The 25,093-nt window shown below is 39.2% G+C and overlaps 2 protein-coding genes across 2 annotated transcripts in view; one reads left to right on the forward strand and one right to left on the reverse strand.

The window, feature by feature from the left end:
* Positions 1-5,865, forward strand: part of FAM185A (family with sequence similarity 185 member A) — a 35,738-nt gene extending 29,873 nt beyond the window's left edge. Inside the window, exon 8 of the mRNA XM_041405351.1 lies at positions 5,428-5,865. Coding sequence (XP_041261285.1) covers positions 5,428-5,543 — 116 coding nt within the window. The 3' untranslated portion in view covers positions 5,544-5,865. The remainder of the gene's footprint in view (positions 1-5,427) is intronic.
* Positions 5,866-6,341: 476 nt separating this feature from the next.
* Positions 6,342-25,093, reverse strand: part of FBXL13 (F-box and leucine rich repeat protein 13) — a 64,433-nt gene continuing 45,681 nt past the window's right edge. Inside the window, 6 exon segments of the mRNA XM_041405321.1 lie at positions 6,342-8,617; positions 16,283-16,443; positions 20,011-20,125; positions 22,104-22,195; positions 23,761-23,886; positions 24,174-24,196. Coding sequence (XP_041261255.1) covers positions 8,464-8,617; positions 16,283-16,443; positions 20,011-20,125; positions 22,104-22,195; positions 23,761-23,886; positions 24,174-24,196 — 671 coding nt within the window. The 3' untranslated portion in view covers positions 6,342-8,463.

Below are 25,093 nucleotides of genomic sequence, written 5' to 3' on the forward strand. Positions count from 1 at the left end.
TAACTTCACAGACACTTTATCTGGTTTGCAGCAGCTGTGTGAGTTTTACCGTGGTAAAAGTTCCACTGTGTCTCAGGTGCTCCTCAGAGGCTGTGGTTGTTTGTTGTTGTTACTCTGTGTCCCTGGTTTTACCTTCTCAGCTGGCAAACCTCTCTGTGTTTCTCTGTTCTTACACAAGGAGCATATGCTTTGGGAGTTATGGTTTTCTCCCAAATTGAGACATACTTGCTCCCAGTAGTTGTCAGCATGACAACAATTGCAGCAGTTAACAGGACTTTCAGGTTTTGGTACTAATCCTATCCTGGCCACAGCACAAGAGCTTTGCTAAGCCACCTGAGAGCAGTGTTGCTCTGAGCCACGCCTCTGGTGACCATGCAGGTAATAGGACTCTCCCATGTTAATTCATGTTTCCCTTAGAGGTGAATACAGGACATGCAGAGGAGATCCCCCATTGACTTCTCTAATTCCTTTTCCCCTGTGAAAATTTTCACATTGCCTCTACCTTCTGAGTTGATCAAGTATCCAATTATTCTTTTAATACTGCAGAACTTCTTAGCTGGCCTTCTTCCTGTGCCTCTGGAGAGTCAGCCTGTCTGTAATGACCAGATTCCTTTGAAAAGATGGGCATTGTCACTTCTGTCCTAGCTCTGACTTTTCAGGTTTCTCTTACTGACATGCTTCAGGTCTTCTCATCCTGCCTGGTTCTCCCCATAGATTGTGGTGAGAAGTACCTTTCTCCTTACAACAATCATTCACTCAGGCATACACTGAAATATTACAACTTTCACATCTGCCTGATGTTCCCTGCTGGAGCAAAGGGGATGTATTCCTGCCATCAGGAATAATTACTTCTCACTGTTCACTCAGTGGTCCCTCATACAGTAGTGCTGGCAGAGCAGCCTGTGGAATGCTGTGGCCTTCCCTTTAGGATTGCTTTAAGGACAGTGTGTCAGAGGGAGCTGACTGCATGAGTCTCTTGTATTATGCACAAAGCTTTATGTGTTTAAGAGTCTTCATTATGAGAAATGCTATATTGTTTACTCCAAGGTAATGTCTGTGTTTAGCTGCCTGGAGTTCAAGGGTTAAATGCAAACGCAGCTGAAGGGACAGTGAATAACATGAGACCAGCAACTTGCCTTTAAAAGGGAAATAACTGAAAGAGCTTGTATTATGTCAGTCTGCTGAAACTTCAGGTTTTGTATGAAGTTTACCAGCTGCACAAGTGCTCCCACTGTCCAGCTGTCTTGGGTTTGGTGCAGTCAGCATTGTGGTTCTGATCCCAGGAGTAACACTATCTGCTGTCATGCCCCCCCCTGTTTAGTCTGTTCTCAAGGCATTCAGAACTTTCCTTCTTTCTTAGAAGCAGTTTTTATTGACTCTTGGCCACAGAATTGAGTGGGAAGAGCTTTGTTTTATAATGTCCCTCTACACACTGCCCTCTGTGAAGCCTTGATCCTTAAGCAATATCTTGAAAAAAAAATAAACAAAGACCCAGGTTGTATCTGGAAAAGATTACATTCTTGTGAGTCAAATAGAAAGTTCATCCAACTTTTATTAAACACATTAGATGAGATGCTATCCTACAGATTTTTATTGGTTTCAGCTTGCATTCAACTCAAGCTGTTCACAACCTTTTGATGTATACCACAGTCCTAACGCTACCAATGAACAACACTTAAAATATGATCCTCTTCTTGTGTTTTGTGGTATGAAAATAGAGCTCTCAACTTCTCCAGTCTCCAGGAAGGCAAGTAAATAAACAGTCAGTACTTGACTGTAACATTTTGCAAAGGTGTTACCTTCCTTTGAACACCACACATTGGGGAGGAGATAAATACGCAACCTTTTTCCAGGGCTTTAAATTGGAAGGTGTACACAGCCTAATGGTGTATCTGTCTTCTCCTGAACTCGTGCTGTTGTCTTGACTGGTAGATTTTGAAATTAATTCTTGCCCCCCCCACCCCCCATTCTCAGTCCAGGAGGCTGTTTGCTTTTGTGATTTAATCAAGCTAGTAAAGACTTCCTCAAAATCCACATAAGTTCTCCTGGTATTCAGAGTACAGGCAGTGAGTACAGTTAAGACCCAAGTGGTCAGCAAAAGGTCTCCAACTGAACTTTGTTGCTTGCTTAGTGCCTCATACACAAAGCTATTGAAATATAGGAAATAACTTTGAACCTCCTACTAGTGATAGGCTTAATAACCTTAATATTTGCCTCACAGGCAAATTTCCAGAAGTATAGGGAAAAAACTTTTTTCTACATTCATATAGCAAAAACAAAATGAGAAACAGAGCTCGGACAGAAACTCAACTTTAAAATGGCACTTGTAAATTTGTTCCTGTGTTCCCTAAACTCTTCTTTAACTTTTTTTGCCAAGGTGTAAGCAGTGCATGAAACCATTTACAACACTGATTCTGTGCTCCAGTGTTTGTTTCTTGTACAGAAGTACAAGCCATATTCACAAAAACAGGAGAGAGAGGAACTGGGAAAAAGCACTCCAATATACTCTTTCTGGAAATATATCTCTGCCCTGCATTTATTGTATCCTCTCTCCCTAGAAGAATAAATGGTATTTTTAGTGCTCTATAGCTCTGGTAAAGGATCAGCTGAAATTTTCCTTTATACTACTTTGTTTGCTCAATTTGTCACCTGGAGGCTGTTTCCTGTTTAAAAAGCAGACTGATGAAATGCTTTAAGTGCTATCTGTGCTTAAAAGACAGATTCTGCTTTAGTTTTTGTTCTATACTCTCTGATACAATACTGTTGAAAATCAGTGATTCAGGAAAGCTTTGAGGAACTGAACTTTCAAATTTTAATGGATTCCATATACAACACATTAGTCCAAGTTGGTGATTCATCACAGATTTAAGTCTGCAATCAGATGATGAGTAGAGGTCTGTGGATTCTGCTTTACTGTAGGCAGAATGTCATGATGCTGACACTGAGTGTGGTTGAGACCGCTGCTGTCTGGAGCAATGAGGAGTGCAGAAATTGTACTAAGACATCCCCCTGGGGACACCTGAAGGCATGTTGTAGTCTGATAAGGGACACTGAAGTGACTCTGACATTGTTGGACTCCTCTGAGAGCTCTGTACTTCCAAACCATACTCAGCCTGTTGTGAATTGCTGTGGGCTTGGCCCATAAACTTAAATGAGTCCCACTTAGAGCTGCTAAAGTACTGAAACACTATTGAAAGGTTCTGGCACATAGGCCTGAGTTGTGGAAACCAACGCAGTGATGTCAGTTGGAGTTTTGCCACTGTTTCTGCTGTGGCCAAAATTTAATTTCAGCTGTGTTACAGGTCAGAGCAGAGCAGAGCATGTTTGCAAAATTGGTTCAGAATCTGCTTCCCTGCCATCCCTCTTGCTATTCCAGGCTCAAATTATTCTAATCTTAGAATTCACACAGATAAATGAACACTAAAGCAATAATAAGTTATACTTTGCAAAGATAAACCAAAGTGAAGGTTGATCTTGTGATAAGGACACTCATTTGGGGCTTTAAAGATCCCAGTTTAATTCCCAATATGGACACAAATCTTTTGTGTAAATTTGGAAGGTCACTTATTCTCTTTTGGCCTCAGTTTCTTAGTTATAAAATGAGACTGAGTTGAACTCTCTTCTTTGTTATACAGTGAGCTTTTCAGAGCATGACTGTGAATACGAAGTTTATGTGAAACCTGTTAGAAGACAGATACCTCAGGGCTATGGGGTTTTTTTAGGCCATTATCATAAGGAAACAGTAATAGTAGCAAAATGTCCAGGCATCTGGACAATGAGGTCTTACCATGTCTGTTAAAATCTTTGAAATTATTTATCCAGATTAGTATCTCATGTAGAGTCATGGTTTAACCAGGACTGGCTATTGAGCACCAGGTCACCACTCGCTCCCCATGGGGGAGACAAGCAGAAAAGTGAGAAAAGTCATGGTTGGGATAAACAGACTTTGAGATTAAGACAGTTTGGGTAAAAGCAAAAGCTGTGCACACAAGCCAAGCAAAAGAAGGGATTCTTTCACTGCTTCCCAGGGCAGGCAGGTGTTCAGCCATCCCCAGGAAAGCAGGACTGTATCTCATGTAACAGGTACTGGGTCAGACAAATGCCGTCACTCTGAATGTCCCCTGCTCCTCCTCCTGCCAGCTCTGATACAGAACATGACACCATATAATTCAGAACATCCCTTTGGTCATTTGGGGTCAGCTGTCCTGCCTCTGTCCCCTCCCAGCTTATTGTGCACCCCCAGCCTCCTCACTGGCAGGGCAATAGAATAAGAAAAGGTCTTGATGCTCTGAAGGGGCCACTCAGAAATAACAAAGTTTGTTATTATTGTCAACACTGTTTTCACCAGTGTTGGTCCATCCTAGCTACTATTAAAAAATTAACCCTATCCCAGAGAAAACCAGTGCATGTAGGGTTTGTGTGACAAGGGAGGGGCTCTAGGGGTGGCTTCTGTGAGAAGCTGCCAGAAGCTTCCCCTGTGTCCTGCAGAGCCAGCAGCAACCTGCTCCAAGGTAGACCCACCACTGGCCAGGGCTGAACCCATTAGTGATGATGAATAACACAGTTCAAGAGGAAAAACCCTACTGCACACCAGCAGCTGGAGAGAGGAGTGACAATATGTGAGAGAAACAGCCCTGCTGGTGTGGAGGCCAGTGCAGAAGCAGGGGCAGGAGGTGCTCCAGAGGCCAGAGCAGAGATTCCCCTGGAGGTCTGCAGGGTGGCAGAGACTGACCTGCAGCTTGTGCAGGGCTCCACGTCAGAGCAGGGGAAGAGCATCAGGAGCTCTCCTTCTGCAGAGGAAGGAGTGGCAGAGATAATGTGTGAACTGACCAAACCCCCATTCTCCATCCCCCTGTGCCTCTGGTGGGGAGGAAGTAGAGAAATCAGCAGTGAAATGAAGCCTGGAGCAAAGGGAGGGGTGAGAGGGATATGTTTTCAAGATTTGGCTTTATTTTTTATTATCCTTCTGTGAGTTGATTTGGAATAAATGAAATTAATTTTTTCCCCAAGTCAAATCTGTTTTCCCTGTGACAGTAACTGCTGACTGACCTCTCCCTGTCCTTATCTTGATCCATGAGCTTCTTGTTATATTTTCTCTGGCCTGTTTGTTGTAGGAGAGTGGTAGAGTGTCTTTGGTAGGTACCTGACAGCCAGCCAGGGTCAGCCCACCATAATACATTTCTTAGCTTAGAATAAAAAATGTAATACTATATAATAAAAACCACTACTCTGTTGTAAAGATGAATTATGGGAAAGTATATTAATATAAAAAAACTGTATCAAGAAGGAAATGTCTCTGCTAAAAGTACACAAATGCTACCAAATAAAAGTGCTATAAGTGCTTCCAGGGAGCTTGGAAAAAATGGCAATGTGAAGATGATGTGTTTGCTGTGTGTCAAATTAAACTAAGACAACTCTCTTTTCCAGGTCACATGAATCAAAGGGATGAAACAGACAAATGGATTAAGGCTGACACACAAAATGGTAAAGTGTGTCTTAAAAGCCAAAGCTGGATCCAGTCTGTCAAGCTGAAGAGTTCTTAAAAGTGAAATAGGCCAAAGAGATTAAATCAAGAAACTACAAAGGAACATTTCTGTAAAATTATGAAAAGTTTTGGATGAGTATTCTTAATATAAAAGAGAAACTATTAAAAATGAGAGCATTTTAACCCAAGATTTGCCTATGACAGTGCTGGTGCTAAACAGTCTGGTTTTCTTTTAGTGCCTTTTAGGAACAAAATGATCTTACATATTCAGAATTCATATAACTTGACCCACTTACCATATCAGTTTTAAAGCTGATAGCTTTCAAACAAAAGCTTGGAGTTGTCATTTAAAAATTTAAAAAAGCATTTTCAACACTTCCAAGATGGCATGCTTTCCAAGCTCTGTTTAATACTTTTAAATTAAATGTCTCAGTACTGTGGGAATTCTGCTGGTTTATGCAAAACACAGAGAATTTTCTTCAACCAAATTGTATCACGGATAGGAAAAAATCACTTTCAGTGTGGTTCTTATGTGGTCTTTTCATTTGGTGTTTGAACCCTGAGCAGTTTCTGCCTGGGTGATTGGTACTTTCTGTATAAAAATACTTCTGTGAAATGGCAGAACTTGCTCTGTGTCATCCTGAACCTCTGGTTTGTGGCTAGAAAGAAGAACTCCAGCTCTGTCTACCACTGCTCATCTGCAAAGAAAAGCTTTTAAAAGAAATAAAAGTACCATGGATCTGGCTGGTTTCAAGGAGGAGCATCCTCCAACCGGACTTCAGGGGAGAGTCCACCTGCGCATTCCCTTGAAGGAGAAGCTGCCACAGAATGGAAGTGTTGCCCTTGTGGCATTTCAAGGAGGAGCATCCTCCAACTGGACTTCAGTGGAGTCCACCTGAGCATTCCCTTGAAGGAGAAGCTGCCACAGAATGGAAGTGTTGCCCTTGTGGCTGAGAGCTGGAATCTCTTTGTTTGCTCCATCTGCAGTGACTGAGAGCCCTGTCCTGCAAAGCTGCAGGCAGCCCTGGGAGGCAGGAGAGCTGAGGGGAGCAGGTAGGTCTGCACAAGGCAGCTCTGGTTTTTGTGGAGGGTTCTGTGTTACTGTAAAACGAGCACACAGTAAAGTAAATGAGGCTTTTAAAAGCCTTTCCATGCATCTCCATGGCACCTTGTAAAAGGAGTAGTGAAATTTGTGTTTTAAGCTGAAATGTCAGAATTCCTGCCAGCTGAGGGGATGGTGAGGAGCAGGAGAGAATTCAGACTGTCATCTCAGGCTTTAAGTTTTGTATATATGTGTGTGTTCTTTAGCTCATAATGGTACATTATGAAATTAACTTCTTTGCCACAGGATTCCCCAGGAGGTATAATTTTCCCTGGCTAATGGACTTCAAGAGTTAAGGGCAGCATATCTGCTATAATTCAGGGTGGTTAAAAATTCCACCTCCTGTTTATTGTTGTGTGTACTGCTTGTTGGGATGAGGGGGGCACTGATGCATATGACAAATTATATGTATTTTTAATATAAACACTAATATATAAAACATTTATAATAGTATTACTAAAGGCATTTCAATATTATTATGAGTTATTATACTTTTAAAAGTTACAAAATTAATAAATTATAATGGTTTTGTATATCCAGAAAAATATTTGAAACTTATGATTTCTATGCCCTGCTGCAGCCAAAGTGAAAAAGCACCTCAAAATTCACACCACATGAAAACAGTCTAGTAGGTATTTCAGAAGATTGAATCCATTTAATGATCCCACTATTCACCTGAAATACAAAGCCTGTCAGCCTCTGAGATTAAGTTTGTGTTTTTTAAGACTGCAGCATCAGCAAAAATGTAAGGGAGAGCATAGTAAGGAAACATGTTATTTGTTCCATATTCAAAAGAAAGGAAACTCAGACTTTGAATTCATCCATTTTCTAAATCTAGCAGGAGCTGAACATCAAACTTGTTAGTTACTTGCTTAAAGAAGTTTAAATCAGCCAGCAGAAAAATTGTGCTACCACTAAAGCTACTGATTATATTCATTCCAAGCTAAAACATGTTGAGACCAGCTAGGATGTTAATATAAAGGTCAAGAATGAGTTGAAGAAGGACAAACCCTTCCTTATGAGTTTCCCTAAAGGCATTGAACAATATCTTGTTCTGCTCTAATGAGGTGAAACTGTATTTTTCTCTAGACAAGGGAAGATAAGTAGGTTATCAGCAATTAGAATTTGAATGGCAAATCCCTTGTGTGCCCATATATCTTTTTTTGTCCATTTGATGAGAAGACATTCTTGTTACTGGAAAAAATTTATACTCTTAACACTTTTTTCATCTGTGCTTCCTTTAATTTGGTTCTGCTCTCTCAGCTGCCAGCCAGCCCCCAGTTCAGACCTGCAGACATGAACATCAGCTTGTTTAGAGAGTTGGACTCAGCCCAAGAGGCTTTTATGAGAGTGAGGGCTCTGGGTGCACAAGTGACTGAGGCTCTTGACTGCACAAGTGGAGAACTGTGCTTAACTGTATGGGTGTAGTTGTGTATTAAAGAATCTGTAGGCACTGCCTACTCACTGCTCTCAACTCCTCAAGAAGACTGTACTTGATGAGTACCAGCCACATCAAGTGTGAAATTCTTTGGGGAGTCAGTGTTTATGTCCTGGAGTGGACCTTCATGACAAACCTTCCAACACATGCAGATTTATTCAGTGCTTACTCTGCACGGGACTACAAAAACTTTCATTATTGAAAGATGAAGACAGCTTGAATCAACATCTGAGAGTTAGCAGTGCTGTCTGAGGGCAGCTGTCTTGCTTGAAGGCATTCATACACCTGTGAGAAAGATTTGCTATGCTTCCTTGCTAATGCAACAAATAGCCTTTTAATAAAGTGTGATTAGTTTTAAGAAAAAATAACACAGTGGTCTTTTCATGCTCTGGAGAAAAACCCTTGAACTGTAGAGATGCTGCACAATTTCTTAATTTTTCATTTTGAAGAGTTTGTTTTTTCAGGCTCTGATCTGTGTTTTTTGGTGAAGGTGATTATGTTGCCATCCCAGCCATATCCAAGCCAGGAAGGCTGGTCAGCATCATTATGTTCCTGTTTCTCCAGTTCAGCTGTGTATTTCAAGACAGCTTGTCTGCAACGAGAGTTTAAAAATAATAGTGACAAAATTTTTCAGAGGTGGTTTTTACAAGGAACACTAAAAACAGTTTAATGAGGAGAAGTTCCTTGTTGTAACTGAAGCTATCAATATTATAAGGGTGTTGAGGAAAGTAAACCAGAAGATAATTGGTTAGGTTAGAGAGACACAGAAGTAATTGTGTTGGAAGAGGTCTCTGGAGAGTGTTTTAACCTGATGTTGCTTTAAATGTATCCAACTATTCCAGGTGAGTCATGGCTTTGCCAGATGAGTTCTGAGTATCTTTAGGGATGAAGGTTTGCACAGTGTCTGGGATCTTCTTCAAGAGTTTGGCCAGCTTTCTGGTTAAAAAATTAAAGTTTCCTTGTAATCAGAATGTAATCAGAATTTTATATGTGCCACTTTGACAATGGCCTGGCTCTGTCTTGTCTTCTGTATGCTCTGATCACAGTTAGAGACAGCAATAAGGTCTCCTCCATCTCGAATCTTCTCTTGGGACTTAGCAAAGCAATTCTCCGAAGGTTCTTCACACATCACATGCTCCAGCACTTTAATGGTCTTGGTGGGCTTCATCCACACTTGCTCTAGTGTGCCAGCATCTGCCTGAACACACATCTGAGAAGGTGATGCCACTGAAATAATAACACTCTCTTTGGAAGAAAACATAAAACCAAACAAGATAAATAAACCAGCTACAGCCAAAGGTATTACAGCATCTCCAGGGTGTTTTCTCATAGCTCTGTAGGAGGGCTATACTAACTGTGCATTTCCCTCTGTTTTTCTATTTGAACCAGTGTCTTTGGCACCTCCCAAGTATTTTTACCCTTTCCTCATTCACCTGCTTGCTTTTTGGCCAGCCTCTCTACTGTAGGTATCTTCTGTCACCCACTTCTTTTAACATGTATTATTTCAGAAATGGAATTGACTACACAATGGACAGTGCCACAGGAGCCTTATGGTTACTTGCATTTATTGGCACTGGTCCTGGACCTGCAGCAAGGCTGTTCTGCAGTTTCTGTGAGAGCTGAACCAGAAGGGAGTTGTCTGTGATGCCCAAACCTACCCATGACCTCTCCCATCCCTCTCAACATTTTGTGGCCACTGCCCTTTTGCAGAATTAGAACACCAAACTGATAAACTAGATCAAAATTGGAGAAAATCAGGCCTCCTGAGTGAAACACTCTAAAATAAGAAGTGCAACTCTCCCTTCTTTTTCAGCAGCGTCAATCCAGCAATTTTCATTACCTTTCCAAGCTGAAGAAACAGAACCCACCACTTGCAGTCCTGTGAATGTCTCTCTTTCCATGCCTTGTGTGACCTGGCTGCCAGCCCAGTCCCACTGAGCAGAGCACCCTCCTGCCAGCTCTACTCTCCAGAAACCCCCCTGTGCTGAGCAGGCTCCAGGGCTCCTGGGGAAGAGCCAACTCTGCAGCTCCCATCCTCTCCAGGAGATTCAACCTGATCTGGTGTGTCACAGCTGCAGCAAGGCAGGCTTTCTCCCTGCTGGCCAACTCCTAAGGTCTGGAAAAATATGATATACAGCATCCAGACAATACTGGAAAAAAATCCATATTGAAGTGCTCTGTTATCTGCCAATAATGCTGCTACAGTGTTTTTTGTGTTTGTTTCCCAAAGTGGAAATGCTGGAGATGGTTACAAGGGGCAGATGTGCCCAGCTGTAATGCTTGCACCACTGGAGCAGGAAAGGGGAAGTGGGCAGGAGTGGAAAAGGGACAGAATTAACGAAGCAAGAAGGGCTTGTTTTCGACCACTGCAGGATATTTTTTTTTATAAAATGTCCAACACTGACACACTCTATGAACCACAGGAACACAAGGCTGCATCTGTTTTTATATTAGGGAGGCCTGTGCCATTGAGGAATGTGTGCACAATTTATATGAGCTATAAGTTCTGACCTATAAAAAATCAACTCATCCAAGTCCAAATTCCTGTTTTTCATGGAAACTGCAATGTATAGCGGCTGTCTGAAGCATGTATGAGGGGAGCTGTTACTACTTTTTTGGAAACTTATGGTGTCCCATGCCTGGAGCTACAGTTGAGTGGTTGGCCAGAAACAGCCATTCATTAATCATCAACACATGGTAAAAAGATTGTTTATTTAAGATACTGTACTATGATAGAGCCTGATTCTTTTATTTATTTATTTATTTACTGTCTTAAATGAGCCAATTGATGAATAAAAGTATTTCAGCCAATAATTACAGTTATCTTTGGCAAACCAGCTATCTCTTGGTATAAGTCAGACAAAAGTACTGGCCCAAACACAGGGCTTGAGCAGCACTGGAATACCTAATTGAATCCTTACCCAAAGTTTGAATCCATTTTACTGAGAGGGGGTAACTGGGAAATACAGTTCTGGAACATGGTATGAATCCTGAGCCATTCCAAAATTCAGCAATTTTTCAGAATCACAGAATGTGTAGAATTGGAAGGAACCCACCAGGATCATCAAGTCCAACTCACAGCACCATTCCCAAGAGTCACAGCACCATTTGCCCAAGAGCATTATCCAAACACTTCTTGAACTCTGTCAGGCTGGTGCTGTGACCACTGCCCTGGGGAGCCTGTTCCTGTTTGACTGGGTCCATCATAATAAAAAGCAGAGATTTTGAAAAAAAACTTATTGAGCTGAGGTTACAGAAACCAATCAACAGTAAAAAGTAATTGAAAATAAAAACTCGAACATGGGAGAAACGTTTATAGTGCAAATGCAGAGAAATTAAGCAAGTAGAGGCAGGGAGCTAATGGGAAAGGCAGGAAGCATTCTGCAGGCATGCTCCAGATTACAAAATGTGGTAAGTCTACATAGGATCTGAAGTATTCTGAGGTCCATATCAGCTGCAGTAGTTTTATAATTTTATGGCATCTGGTTCATCTGCACTCAGTGGCACTCCAGGAGCCTCTGTGTCACTTCCAAAAAGAATTAGAGTCAGTGAGAAGACAGTACTGTGCAGGGGGTCTTCATTTCCAATTTCATGTTTGTTGGATTTTTCCTGCCCTGAGACCTGAATATTTGGATAACATCTAAGAAATTTTGGTTTTTTAGGAAAAAAAGAGTTCTTTCAATCTCCTTTCTAACAAAGAGCAGCCATTCGAAAGCGCAACAACAAAACCAAACAAAAAGTCTTCTCCAAATGTCAAATGTATTGTAACTATTAAGACCTAATGTAATTTTTGTTTAAAAGGCAAAAATTGTAAGAGGATTTGTTGATGAGTTTCTTGTTAATAGCATAGTCATGAGTTTAGCAGAAATGTAACCAGTTTAATGTTAGTGCAGACAAGAAAGGAGGAAGCACCTAATTTTGAATAATTTAAGAAGATATTTTCGGGGAACTAGACTGTTACAGATGAGATGTAGTTTGGGGAAATTACAAGACTAGCTGGCTTCTCTGTCAATGACATATTTCCTTTCTCATTTTGTATGTAAAAATATTAACACAGAATGTTTTACAGGGAAGAGAAACATTTCTCTAAAGATGCCAGTGTGTTATTTCCTGTAGGAGTAGTCTTAAGGAAATCAAACTGACACAACCTTTTCCTACATTTTAGAAAGAAGTGAGTTAGGCTGTTTTTTCTCTAGCAGAAGAAATCAATTGTACCAGCACTATGTACTTCCATGTTAGATTATCCATGATTCTTTCTGCCATTTAAAAACTGGATTAACTGAAAGGTCATTAGCCTCTGGATACAGAAATATGCAGCAGGATACCAAGCCACAGACCTTTTTTTCTTCCTAATATTTATTAAACCTGGAAGCAGGGCAGTATGTTGGAAAATATAATCTCAAAATCTACTTGATACTGGAAAGAATGAACAATTGAAAGCCTATAACTGTTTCCTATGAAGCTGCATTGGACTGAAACTTGAAGAACTTTGTGGCTCCACATGTTTTCTATTTTAATCTATCCAAACAGTAAAAATTAAAAAAAAAATCAAAAATAATGTGCACAATACAAGAGATATGACTCAATACTTGCAAGGTTTAGTCTATTAAGAAATGTCTGCTAGGACTGGTTAGTATTTAACAATAAATAATGGGGAATTCCTTTGGAACAATGAAGTAATATTTTATGCCACAGATATTTTAAGGCAACTTTAAACTAAAAACATATTGCTTCTATTGCTTATTTAGAACCTAAGCCACTAGCATGTTTAATTCTGCAGATGAATGTGATTTTTACCTAGATTGCCTCTTCCATCTCCTTAAACAGGGAATGAAATTTCTCTACAATGTAGGTTTCACACTCTCAGAACATAAATTACTCCTGAAACCCGCTCTTACCTTCTGTGAAAATCTAAGAACCTGAATGTGGTTTTAAGAGTTAGTCTGAAAACAGAGAATTAGGGCCCCTTTTTAGTTTTTCTGACAATCTTTTGCTTGTCATTCATTACTAAAAACTTACAGGTTGTGAAAGAAACACATAGTTTTATAGAAATAGGTGACAGCGAAATACTGCCATTGCTGTTGATGTAGTTGAAAAGCTACTGCAGGATAACTAACTCTAGAATCATGCCATATTTTACTGTGCTTTTCATGTAGTTATTGGCAGAAGATAAAATTTTTATCATCGTTGCCATATTGACCTTGAACTGCAATTAAAAAAAAAAGATTTTCCTAAACTGGGAGACATGCAGGATGCAGAATCTACCAGAATCTCACTGTGAACTCACTTTTATCTTCTAAATATCATTGCCAGTATATTCTGTGGCCTGGCAAAATCTAGGGTGAGATGTCTTTGAACCTGTTGGAAGGAGCAAACAAAAAATGTTCAAGACTGCATTATTCTGTATCAATAATCAATCCACCTAGTAGGTTTTGTCCCAGACTCAGATGGTGCAGGATGGGAGTTCCCTGTCACTGAATATGTGGTGTGAAGGGTTAGAGACTGTGGCTGGCAAGGAAAAAAAACATCCACTGTCCAGAAAATGAGACCCAAGAAAATAAAGTTGGCAAAGTTTACCTAGTTCTAAACATCACAAAAAGGGCAAAGATAACACAGGGTGGAGACATGTGCCTCATGGTTGCCTTTTTGTTTTGCAAAGATGTGTAACTCTCCAGGGTTATCTTTAGAGTAAAAATAACTGGTTGGGAAATTCCTTGGCTGGGTTTAGAAGAGTTTAATCAAGACCTTTGGAGAACCCATTGCACATGGGACTCTTAGGCAGAGGCAAAATCCTGGGTCATCCCAGGCCAGGATAATGCAAATGGGTTTCTGAGAAGTCATGTCAGCTCCTTGATGATGGCTCACCCAGCACAAACTGGAATTTGCACAAATTTCTGTTCCCATTACATCTCACTTCTACAGGAAGATGGATTGGCAAGCAGAATCAGACACACTGTTGCTGCTCTAAATAGATATATGAAGTCACAGAATAAACAAGTCAACAACAGTAATCTGAGGATAAAAGAAAATCCCTTGAGGCTTAATATGAGAAAAACTGTAAATCAAAAATTATGAAGAGATTAAATGAATCTGAATTAATTTAATTTTTTTTTTCAATTACTGCTGTTGTATATCAATCCTTCAAAGCACTTTCTGTATCTAACAAGTGTTTAATTAGAAGTAGAGATTTTAAGGCGGAAGTTCTAAGATGACATTGAGAAAAATACATCTTAGAGAAGTGAAGAAAATAAGACCAGTGAGAGCAGAATTTTTTGTAGTAAGACAGGGAAATAGTAGAGGAAGATTTGGAAAGTGTGAAGCACACGGGATATACCTTTTGAGTTATTAAGTATGTGTACTGTGGTCTCTCAAGCAGCTATTAAACCCTGGAATGGCTTAGCAGGAAGTACAGTACTTCCAGAGGACCTGTTACAGTACAGTTAGAGCTCTCCTGGTGTAGGCTGTCTCATAGGATGGTATTATATATTTCTTATTCTTTTTTATTAATTTATATACTCAGATATATCAACCATCTCTAAACTTCAGTTCCTTTCCAATTTCAGGCCCTGTGGCATGTCTGGCTACTGTGCTGTTCTGGGTGTACAGGGCCTGGTGTGTAATACTCTTAACCCCCATGGAAGGGTGGTGGGTATTGAATCCACATCTTTTGAGACTCACAGGTGAAAACTCAGTCCTCCCAGTTTTTAAGAAAGGTAAGGAGGAAGGCTCTGGCCTTCCAGTCTCACTTCAGTGCCTGGTAAAATTATAGAGAAGGTTGTTCTGAGAGTAACTGAGAAATATTTGAGAGACAATGCGGTCACTGGGCACAGCCAGCATAGGTTCATGGTGGGGGGAAGTCCTGCTTAACCAACTTTATTTCCTCTAATGACAAGGTCACCTACCTAGCTGACCAGAGGAGGCCAGTAGATATGGCGGGTTTAGATTTCAGCAGAGCTTTTGATACTGTCTCCAAAAGTATCCTGGATAAACTGTCCAGAACTCAGCTGGGCAAGTCCATAAGTGAGCAACTGGCTCACAGGTTGGGCTCAAAGGGTTACAGTAAATGAGGTTATATCAGGTTAGTGGCCAGACACCAGTGCTCAATTTGTAATGTTTTTATAAATTATCTGGATGCAGGAATTAAATGTAAAGTGTGCCAATGATACTAAACAAGACTCCCTGCGGGGTAGAAAGGAGCTACAGAGAGATCAGGACAGACTGAAGAGCTGGGCAGTTGCCAGCTACATGAAACTGAGCAAGAGCAAATACTCAACTCTTCACCTGGGATGGGGTAAACTTGATTATACATATGCACTGGGGGATGAAAGGCTGGAAAAAAGCCCTGCAGAAAGGGATCTGGGAGTCTGGGTCTATGGAAAGTTGAAAATGAGTCAGCAGAGCCCTGGCAGCCAGGAGGGCCACCTGTGTCCTGGTGACATGAGGCACAGCATGGCCAGCTGGGCAAGGGAGGGGATTGTCCTGCTCTGCTCTGCTCTGCACTGGGGTGGCCTCATCTCGAGTGCTGAGGGCAGTGTTGGGCACCACAATGTAAGAAAGACATTAAACTATTAGAGACCATCCAGAAAAAGGTGACCAAGATGGTGAAATGTCTTGAGCACAAGAGTTACAAGCAGCAGTTTATGTCACTTGGTTTGTTCAGCTTGGAGAAGGGAAGGCTGAGGGGGAAGGGCTGACCAATGATAAGGCACAGTCTCTGGCAGGGGAAGTTCAGACTGAACTTTAAGAGAAGGTTCTTAGAGGTTGGTCAGTAAAAACCAGCCTGGGAAAGTGGTCACAGCACCGTAGCTTGACTCGCTCGCTGTAACCTGCTGTGTTGTGAGCACAGGCACAAATCTACTGCCACGTACTGACACTCAGTCACTGGGAAACAGGATCCCACAGACCCTTGGAGAGAGCTCAAGTACACAGTGAGATGGCTGAGAGCATTAAGCCCAGCCTGGTTTTCCCATGTGTCCTTGAGGTAGTGTCCTTTGTCAGCAGAAACATCCCTAAGAGGACATTGTCTGCCATAAAGAGACAGAGTCTGTATCTCTGTTCACTTCTGGCTGACACTGGAATATGCAGATAACCCTGCCAGACCACAGGAGTCCCAAGGCATCAATAGGGACACCCCCTGGATAAAGAAGTAGATGGGTCAAGCCAGATACCTAGCATGGCACCATGATGCCAGTGAAGAAAAGAACCTCATGTTTTGGGGTTAACAACCTCCTCTGAAGTAAGTCTAGGAAATATTTTCTTGGTAATTTTTCTACAGTACAGTGTTGTGAGAATTTGAAGTTGCTCACAGCCTTTCAAGATATTTCAGGTATTGTCAGTAAGATGAATACAACCTGAAATGTCCAAGAAGGGGAGATAATGGCAGGCTGCAGCCAAGTATTGGATACATGTATCAATAATCTGTAAATGAAGCAAGAAGTCATGCAGAATTTAAAAGATTATTGAATAGATTTTAAAAAATGCCCAGAGAACAACTTTGTGTCTGATTGGTAGGAAAAATATTTTAAAATTGAAGTAAGGTTTCTGGCACAGCAGAATTCTGAATCTCTGCAAGAGGCTCCACAGAAACTGTCACTTTCTAATATTAGATATTAGTTAACTGCGATTGCAGTCTGGTTTTAAATATTGTGGGGTTTTTTTCACCTACTGAGAATGGTTTAACTTTCTCACCCATATATGTGCATGTAGCAGATACAAGCCTTTAGTATTTGTGCTACTGCATTGCTCTCTCTAAATTGAGGATGCGCTTGTATCACATTTTAAACTCAGTTCTCTGTTACAAATGAGTGTCTCACACCAAGACTTTTTGAATATGTGGTTGTTTTTTTTAGCTCTGCAGCACAACTCCTTAGTTTCACCTCGCAAGTCCATTTTTCAGGAACTGATACTCATTGCCCTTAATGCTGGAAGTTGATTTGAGAAAAACATGACACACAGTCTTCAAGGTACATAAGCAGCCATGCAAGCTAATAATTGCTCCACTGACCTCAAGAGCAGTCAAGAATACATTATGCACATACTTTAATTACTTTGTTCATTCAGGACAAAAAATCTAGAGGGAACATAGTAAAAACCTGTTGAAGACATTTGATTAAAATCACTGGAGCGAAGTGGTAGAAAGAGAGATGAGAATTTCACTTGTATTAAACAGCCAATCTCATGAGAATCTATAAGGGACAAGATAAAGATAAAGCTGGGGCCTGGGGTTGTGGAACAAAAAGTTCCTGTCACACTATCTCATTATAGTCCTCATGGTATATAGAGGAATGTACATGTGCTTTGCTTATTCCAGATCTATTTATATGCTCAATATTAAGATCTGCAATAGATTAATAAATAATTAAAAATATTTTTAAGTAGATTCATATTCTTATTTTAAAAAAAGTTGCTGACTCTGAAGTCAGTCATAACTGGTATCAGATGCATTTAGAAAAATCTACATTTGTCATATGCTGGATCCTATTCCCTTTAGAGGACTAAATGACAGAATTCATTATTCATTCTATTGTATCTTCAGAACTTAGCTATTTAAAAGGCCAATTCATTTAACCAGAGATTTATTTTCAGTTCTTGCTGTATTTTTTCGCATGTAGAATATTTCCCACAACAATTTCATTTTTTTTCCTATGAAATAGGAATTACCCTTGAATCAGGCTCATTCCCTGAATAAGGTCAGAACAGAACTGCTGAATATTTTATACAATCAGCATTTGAAAAATTACTTGTACGTGCCCTAGGCATACAGAACCATGACATGGAGACTCACAGCACCTCCAATGAAGTCACTGGAGTTTGTTGAAAGACAATTGATTTGATTCAGAATATAGGATTAAAGTTATAAACTCTTCTAATTTTTTCAGAGTAACATGCAAACCACATTCAAAATATCCTTAGTGTACATCTATTTCTATGTTAATCTAATATTTTAATATGATATATAATATTTCTATATTAATTTTTAAATTATTTTTCTTAAAAATAAGATACCTGAAGTTGCAGGACACATTAACACATATCCTTTGGAACAGGTTCATTCCAACTTTAATTGCCTGACCATTTTTAAACAGTTTCTGAATGGAAAATATTTCTTTACTTAGCAGCTGGATACCCTCAATTTACACTACAGATTGCCAAAGGATTTGTAAGACCCATTAGCTTTAACATCCACAGGTGTACCCATCTCATTTTATAGAGCTGCAAGCTGGATTCAAGTCAAACAAACACTTGTAAACTTATGGGTAGGTTTATGTGGAAGAGTCTCAATGTTCTTTTCTGAAAATAGTAGGGTATTAGCATTTAACAGATTGGCTTTATAAGTGTTTAAAAAAAGATACCATCTAGGAACAAAGTGTTGGAAGGGGATTACTGGGTCACTGAGTTGACTCATTTTTCCCATTTGCAGGAACTGCAAAATACGACCCAGTCCATTCCTTACCAAGAGCCATACTAACATTCCTTAACCCATCTCCCAGTTGCCAGCCTAAATGTATTTACTGACATTTTATGGTGTTTGTTTTGTTTTGTTTTCCTGTGTTGGTATGTCATGTTGGGCAGACAGGACTGATGGCAGCACACATACTTCAACTGCTTTGGGAAGACCTCTGTGCACAACTTCTATTACCGCTGTCATCGTGGAAAAATAGCTCTATCTAAACCCAAAGGAAACAGGAGGTTAGGACCCATGTATATAATAATTGTGGTGTGCAGTAGGTGTCTGTAAGATATAAACCAAGGGCTAGTGTAAGACAGAGAGTGGCCTCCCAGATCTGAAACACAGCCAGTGAGCTTTGGCCTAGAGGCTGAGAAACTTATGTACGTTTGGAAGGCAAACAACTTGATCAGAGAACATCTAAATTTAGGGCTGGCTAATTAGTTGGCCAAATAATCTCAAATTAGTTATTATAGGGATTATATTATAGTCATTAGGGAATGAGGGGATGCGTGTAGGACTGGAAGAATAGTCAGGGTTATGGAGATGGGTGTTGGTGAGGAGGAAAGCAGGGACAAGTGATGGCTGCAGACACTGTGGAAGGAAACAGGACATGGGCATTTCAATGGGGAAAAATGAGGAAAAACTGGTTCATTAAGTGGCTTTTCCCATTAAATTTAAACAAAAAATGAAACCAGCATTTTAAAAATTGTGTTTGTATGCTTATTTTCAAAATGAAGCAAGTTTTTGGTGTTTTTTTTTTTTCTGTTAAAAAAATTAAAACTGCATAAGTAATTAAATTAACAAAAGCCAGAGCTAATAAGTCAGAATGTACAGGGAAGGGATATAGGCTTTCATAACAACATAATTTCAAAAAGGAATCCACATTCATATGCAGCAAGAAGATAATTGAGATGCCAGGCTTTAGTAAAAAAGAAATTATACAGAAAATACAAGCAAAAATGCTTTAATAGAAGTTCGTGGTAAAGTGGAAGTAAGTTTCACTACAGATGAATCTTAATCTAAATAATTTAATTTCAACCCTGAGTGCTTCAGCATTTAAGCACCTCTTTTATTTCATACTAGCTACAGCCTGGCCATGTAAAGACACAGGTATTAAGTTCCCAGTTTATGCTTTACCTGGGTTCAGAAAAAGCACTGGGAAAAAAAAACAAAACATGAAAATATAAGAACTAATTTAAACAAAGCCACAACCCTTTCAAAGCACCCAATACACCAGAACCTGGGAGAATATTTGCAGAACATGATATATAATGTGAAAGCTCTTCTCTCTTTACCCTTGTATAGACATCAACCCCCGGAGAGAAAAACTTTTACCTGATACAGTGTGGACACCTTCATACTGTACCTGCAAAAATTAGAAGAATGCTAAATACTCCCAAGAGGCAAGTCTCAAGTCTTAAAACTCACAGAAAAGCAGCTGAATGATGCCAGCAGGTCAAATTTCTGGATAAAATAGTAAGTATTATTTTTTGCAATAGCAATCCCAGAACTGTCACCCTATTTCTTGTGCATACCTTTGGGCAACCTCCTATGTTGACAGATGTCAGTGTGTGGCAGTGAAATGCCATTGTTTTCACAGCTTCATCTGTCAGCTGAGGGCAGGAAGAGATGTGGCAGTGTTCCAGTATTCTGTGCCCTTGCAGAACTCAATTACAATGCTTGTACGTCAATCCTTTGATCCACTTCAGACGCTTCAGTTCTCTAGGTACCCTTCATTAGTAGTGAAGTCATTCTGCCATTGACTGGGAACGTAACTAGAAAAAGAAGAAATGCATTAAGGGGCTATTTTTAATTGTTTATATATTATACTGTGGGTTTATTAGACTAACATTTATGTAAGTTCCTATGTGTATATTAAAACATGTTGAATTTGGGTTCTTTAAATTGAGCAAAACCCAGAACATAAAATGTTGTGCTTAGAGAACCAGGCCCAAATAAATTCATTCTACTGCTCTCTGCAAATGCCCAGTTTTGTGCATAACACCTTTTTCCTTTTCTTTTTATTCTCTTTTAAATGAACAGAAAACTGTATCTGTATAAACGACATTATTTTTTTTTTTAAGGGAATGGGTAAGAGCCTCAGGACTGTCACTCAGGAGTTCTGGGCTCTGATTTGCTCTGTGGAGCTCAGGCCAGTTAACTGTGATACTGGTTGACTACAATTTCTATCCTAGTTTTTAGAGTGAATAAACATTTGCAGATACTACTGACTCCAATTCCAGCACCTTTATAACACAAATACTAGCTTTTTCATATATTCTGTGAAGCAGATAGTCTTGGAAAATAGCAATGGAACTCCTGTGAAAGGTCACTTAGATTCTTAAAATATACTTTTCTCCTCTGCACTCTGAAACTTTTTTTACCTTTCAGCCTGGATCTTTTCCCAGCCTGAAAACCATCACTTCTAGCCTTACAAAGAGAATTTAGACCTTCTACTGAAACCTTCTCTGGAAACCTCTTGAAAAGAGATGCCTAAAATCACATTTCTTCACCTTCATGACATGAGGATCACAGGACAGCCTGCAGCTCCACCAGAGCTTTAGCTTCAGTCAGAATCTCTCCTCTTCTCTCATATCCAGCCTAAAATCCTGGTGAGATGCCCTAAATGTGTCACTGAGCTAGGTTCCAGGCCTGCTAATCTTGGCCTAAGGCCAGAGTAATTTGCCATTTTCTGGAATAGCAATTCTACCTCTACAGGGAAATCAAGGAAGTAGATATAGTATATTGAATAAAAACCACTGGTTGCATGAAGCTTTTCAAAGCTTTCAAGAATTAGTCCTGATGCAAAAAGGCTAAGCACCACACAGATAAATAAAATGTGTACACACACAGAGACACAAAAATGCATGTATTTATTATGCACTAATGTTATATATTTATCATTCTGAAAAAAATACCTCTGCAGCAATCAGACTATTTCCACTAACACACAGCTAATTTTTCCTTATGTTGCATAGGAACTCTCACAATAGCACAGAAAATAGATCACTAGCAAATATTATTTTTATTATGACAAAAGAGTATTTGTTTCTGTGTGATCTTCCTAAGTTTTACCGAAACAGATGCAAAGAAGCTTATCAGATCTGAATTTTTTTTTCATAGTCCATACTTTTAAGATTTTTGTCTGTATTTTCACCCTGGTTTCATTTTCTTTTTGTCTATTGATACAGCTATATCAAGGCAGTTTTTCTCAGGTTTTGAGTCCTTGTTTTATTTTACAAAATATTAGTGTCAATGTTTGAACCTAGGATTGGTTAAAGTGGAAAAATCAGGATTTATATTAATTGGCTTCTCTACCCTTCCTATTTCAGTCTTGGATTTATGAGCTGTTTTTCACCTGTAATACAGAAACATTCTACACCCAGCAACTAAACATTTTTCATCCATGTGCAAGAGAAACTGCACTTCTTTCAGAATTAGGCCTCAGATGTGATGACTTAATCACTACATTCTCAGCTAGGGTATGTAACACAAGCTGAATCCAAGATTTCAATGCCTGTTAGATATGTTTATCTTGTTTTTACTAGCATAGCTTGTCCACATACTTATTTAAAATATCCTTCAAAGTTAGTTCTGAATTTGCTCTTAACTTTAAGTCTACCCCTACATGCTTTTGCAAATAGCATTCGAATTAGATTTGCAATCAAAAGAGATGGAGCTCTGTTTACTTGCTTCATCTCTGTATCCCTGGTTATATATCTATAGAGAAAATAACAGATGAGTTTGAGGATAAATTATGTTTGCAAGACATTTAGTCACTATAAAAGTCAAATGCCATATGAAGAATATGTAATTTTCTAACTTAATTGCACAATTTTAGTTCTGTATAAATAAGGCCTGAGGACGAACACAAACATCAATGAAAAGGTCAAATACTAAATTGCTGTTCATCAAGTGAGCATCATCTGGGTTATGAATGAAAAAGGACCCTGTTTTCAAAATATGGGATCTCATAAGTGTTTACATTCTGTTATAGTATCTGGGAACAGGCAGTGTGATTACAGTGGGATTAATCTCTACAAATTTTCCATAAAATCATATCCTTTGATTCAATTTACAAAAAAAGACTTGTCATTTTGTTTTGAGTTTCTCTCTTTTTATTTCTCCTGCCTTCCTTAGATCCATGAAAACAGAGCTTCTGCAACTCCTACATGTGCTCCCTGCTGCTGCTTTTTTCCTCAAAAAAAAAGTTCAAATTCATTTGGCAAGCAGGGAAAGCAGAAACACTTCTTTTTAAGACTTTTTTTGAACTTCCTCTGTGTAATGAGACACCTGAAATAGCTTCTTGGCCATGAACATGGCACAACACAGAAGTGAATATTCTCCTCAGAGAGCAGCAGCACTGGCACCACACGACTTTCCATGAGGTACACAAGATGTACATACTTGGTCATTAGTAAAAACATGGAACTTTACACAGAACATTCATGAAAGACGAGTCAGAATTATTCCTAGAGAAGCAAATGGCCTGACGTGTGTGTTGAGCAGCAAGATTCAATCCAGATGTAGCTCTTGTGGTACAACAACTGACTCATTTTTTACAATATATGGCTATAAAATGGTGGATGCTGAAGATTTGTAATGGAAAAAATGTAGAAGCTGAGGACTGGGATTATGTGATGGCATTGGCTGTACCTGCAGCTTTATGATCTGCAACTCTTTATGGGCATGAAATCGATACCATTAAAAATATATTATTTAAGCATTTCTGTTATATATAGTTAAGAATGATTCTCAGTTACAAAAAAAAGTACTCTTATTTGGATGTCAATTCCTAACAAGATAGATGTTTCTTTCTATTACTATAAAGGTACCTGCTAGTGTTTATTTCTCATACTGTTTTGAAATACAAAGTAAAACCAAAACCAAATACAAAGTAAATCTATGCAATCATTGAGTTTGTCAAATCTCCAAAAGGATTTTGGTAAACTTCAAGCAACCTGTGATAAGGATGAGGAATTTCACAGTTTAACCATGCATTTTGGAAACAGTGATTTCCTCTTCATTCTGAATTTTCAGACCAAGTTGATTTCATGCCCACTAGGTTCTGCATGGAAGTAAACAGCAAAAAACTGCCCCCTCTTCACCCTTTTCAAGCCAAAATTGAAAGGATCTCAGGCATATGGAGCTGTAGGAATGAAAGGGGGGAATTTTGATGTAGAATGGTGTTATGAAGAATGAAGGATGCAGAACATGTTGCATGCAGAACATGTTTGGGGGGGGGGAGAACAAGATCAGTTTTGGATATGGTTAATTTAATGAACTAGAGGGGCTTCCAGGGAATACCAAGAAAAAGGCAGTTTTACCTGAATCCCCTTGTCACTGAAGTTTTTGTATTGTGATATAGAAAGTTCCAATATTTTTCCATGGCAGCCAAGGGCTCTCAAGCCCTAAAAAAAATCTGGAAAAATTAATAGAGGAAGGGGAAAAAAAATCTGTTTTCCTACCTCTTAAGAAACAAAGAAACTGAAGAAAGGTAGTGTGATGTGAAATACTTCCACCAGCAAAACACATTTACGGATCTCCAGAATTTGGGGTGGAAGAACTTTTCACTATTTTTTTTTTGGGGGGGGGGAGGGGATATTGTTGTTTATTTCGTTTGTTTTATCTGGGTTTTTTTGTTGAAAGAACAAAATACTACTTGCTGAGATCAAATGTCTTAAAATTACTGCCTTACCATTAAGAGCTTTTTGGCTATAGCTATAGCATAAGACAACATTTGAAATGGTGCTGTCACACTCAAAAGTGTATGAACAGCCCCCTTATTCAAGACAACAAGGACTGTCATTAGGACTGCAAAAGGATCTAAAGATGTTTTGTGATTTTTACTGCTTCTACACCAGGAAACTGGGCAATGTTCTGATCCTAAATGCTCTAATTTGAAGGAAAATTAAATGTTGATTTTGTAAAACTCATTTTGATAATCACAGCAGAATATCTCTGTACTTCATATCAATAAAGTAAACTTTACTGGAAAAAAAGTTATGCCTTTATTCCATATGTTTAATAAGTTATCTACAATTAGACAGTGAACAGCACTGCCTAATTGTAGGCAGAGAGGAAGTATCATCCTGGAAAAACAAACACATGTAGATAGTGTCTGGAACCCAGATGTGGACACTGTAACGATAATGTTGGAAGAGTGCGGCTGGAGTTCAAATTTTGCAGATTCCTGAAATCTCACAAGCTGAATAGATACAAAAAATGGAACAATGAAAAAAGTTTCCAATCCTGGCTCCTTATGCAAATATAAAACTTTGCATTTTTCTCAGCAGAGGGTGTTGTCTGGTGAAAGGTACTTTCAACAGCTTTGTGAAAATCCACAGATTTCAAATTTTTGTTGACTAGAGTACTTCTATTCAAGACAATAAAATAGTTATGTGCTTAAACTAAAATGGGTTTATGCCAGAACTTGAATTTCTTACAGCAAAGACTGATGGTCTGATAGGTGTGATCTCAAGGACATAATTTGTTCTTGCATTTTTCTTTACTTAAAAGTGGCACCACTTTAATGTACTTGCTAATGAAATACTAAAGAATATAATAAAGATTTTTTTTTGCTACATGACAATTAATGCTGCTATCACTTCAAAGTTA

This window comes from Onychostruthus taczanowskii, unplaced genomic scaffold (assembly GCF_017590055.1).
Source record: "Onychostruthus taczanowskii isolate IOZ18803 unplaced genomic scaffold, ASM1759005v1 scaffold23, whole genome shotgun sequence".
Taxonomy (NCBI): domain Eukaryota; kingdom Metazoa; phylum Chordata; class Aves; order Passeriformes; family Passeridae; genus Onychostruthus; species Onychostruthus taczanowskii.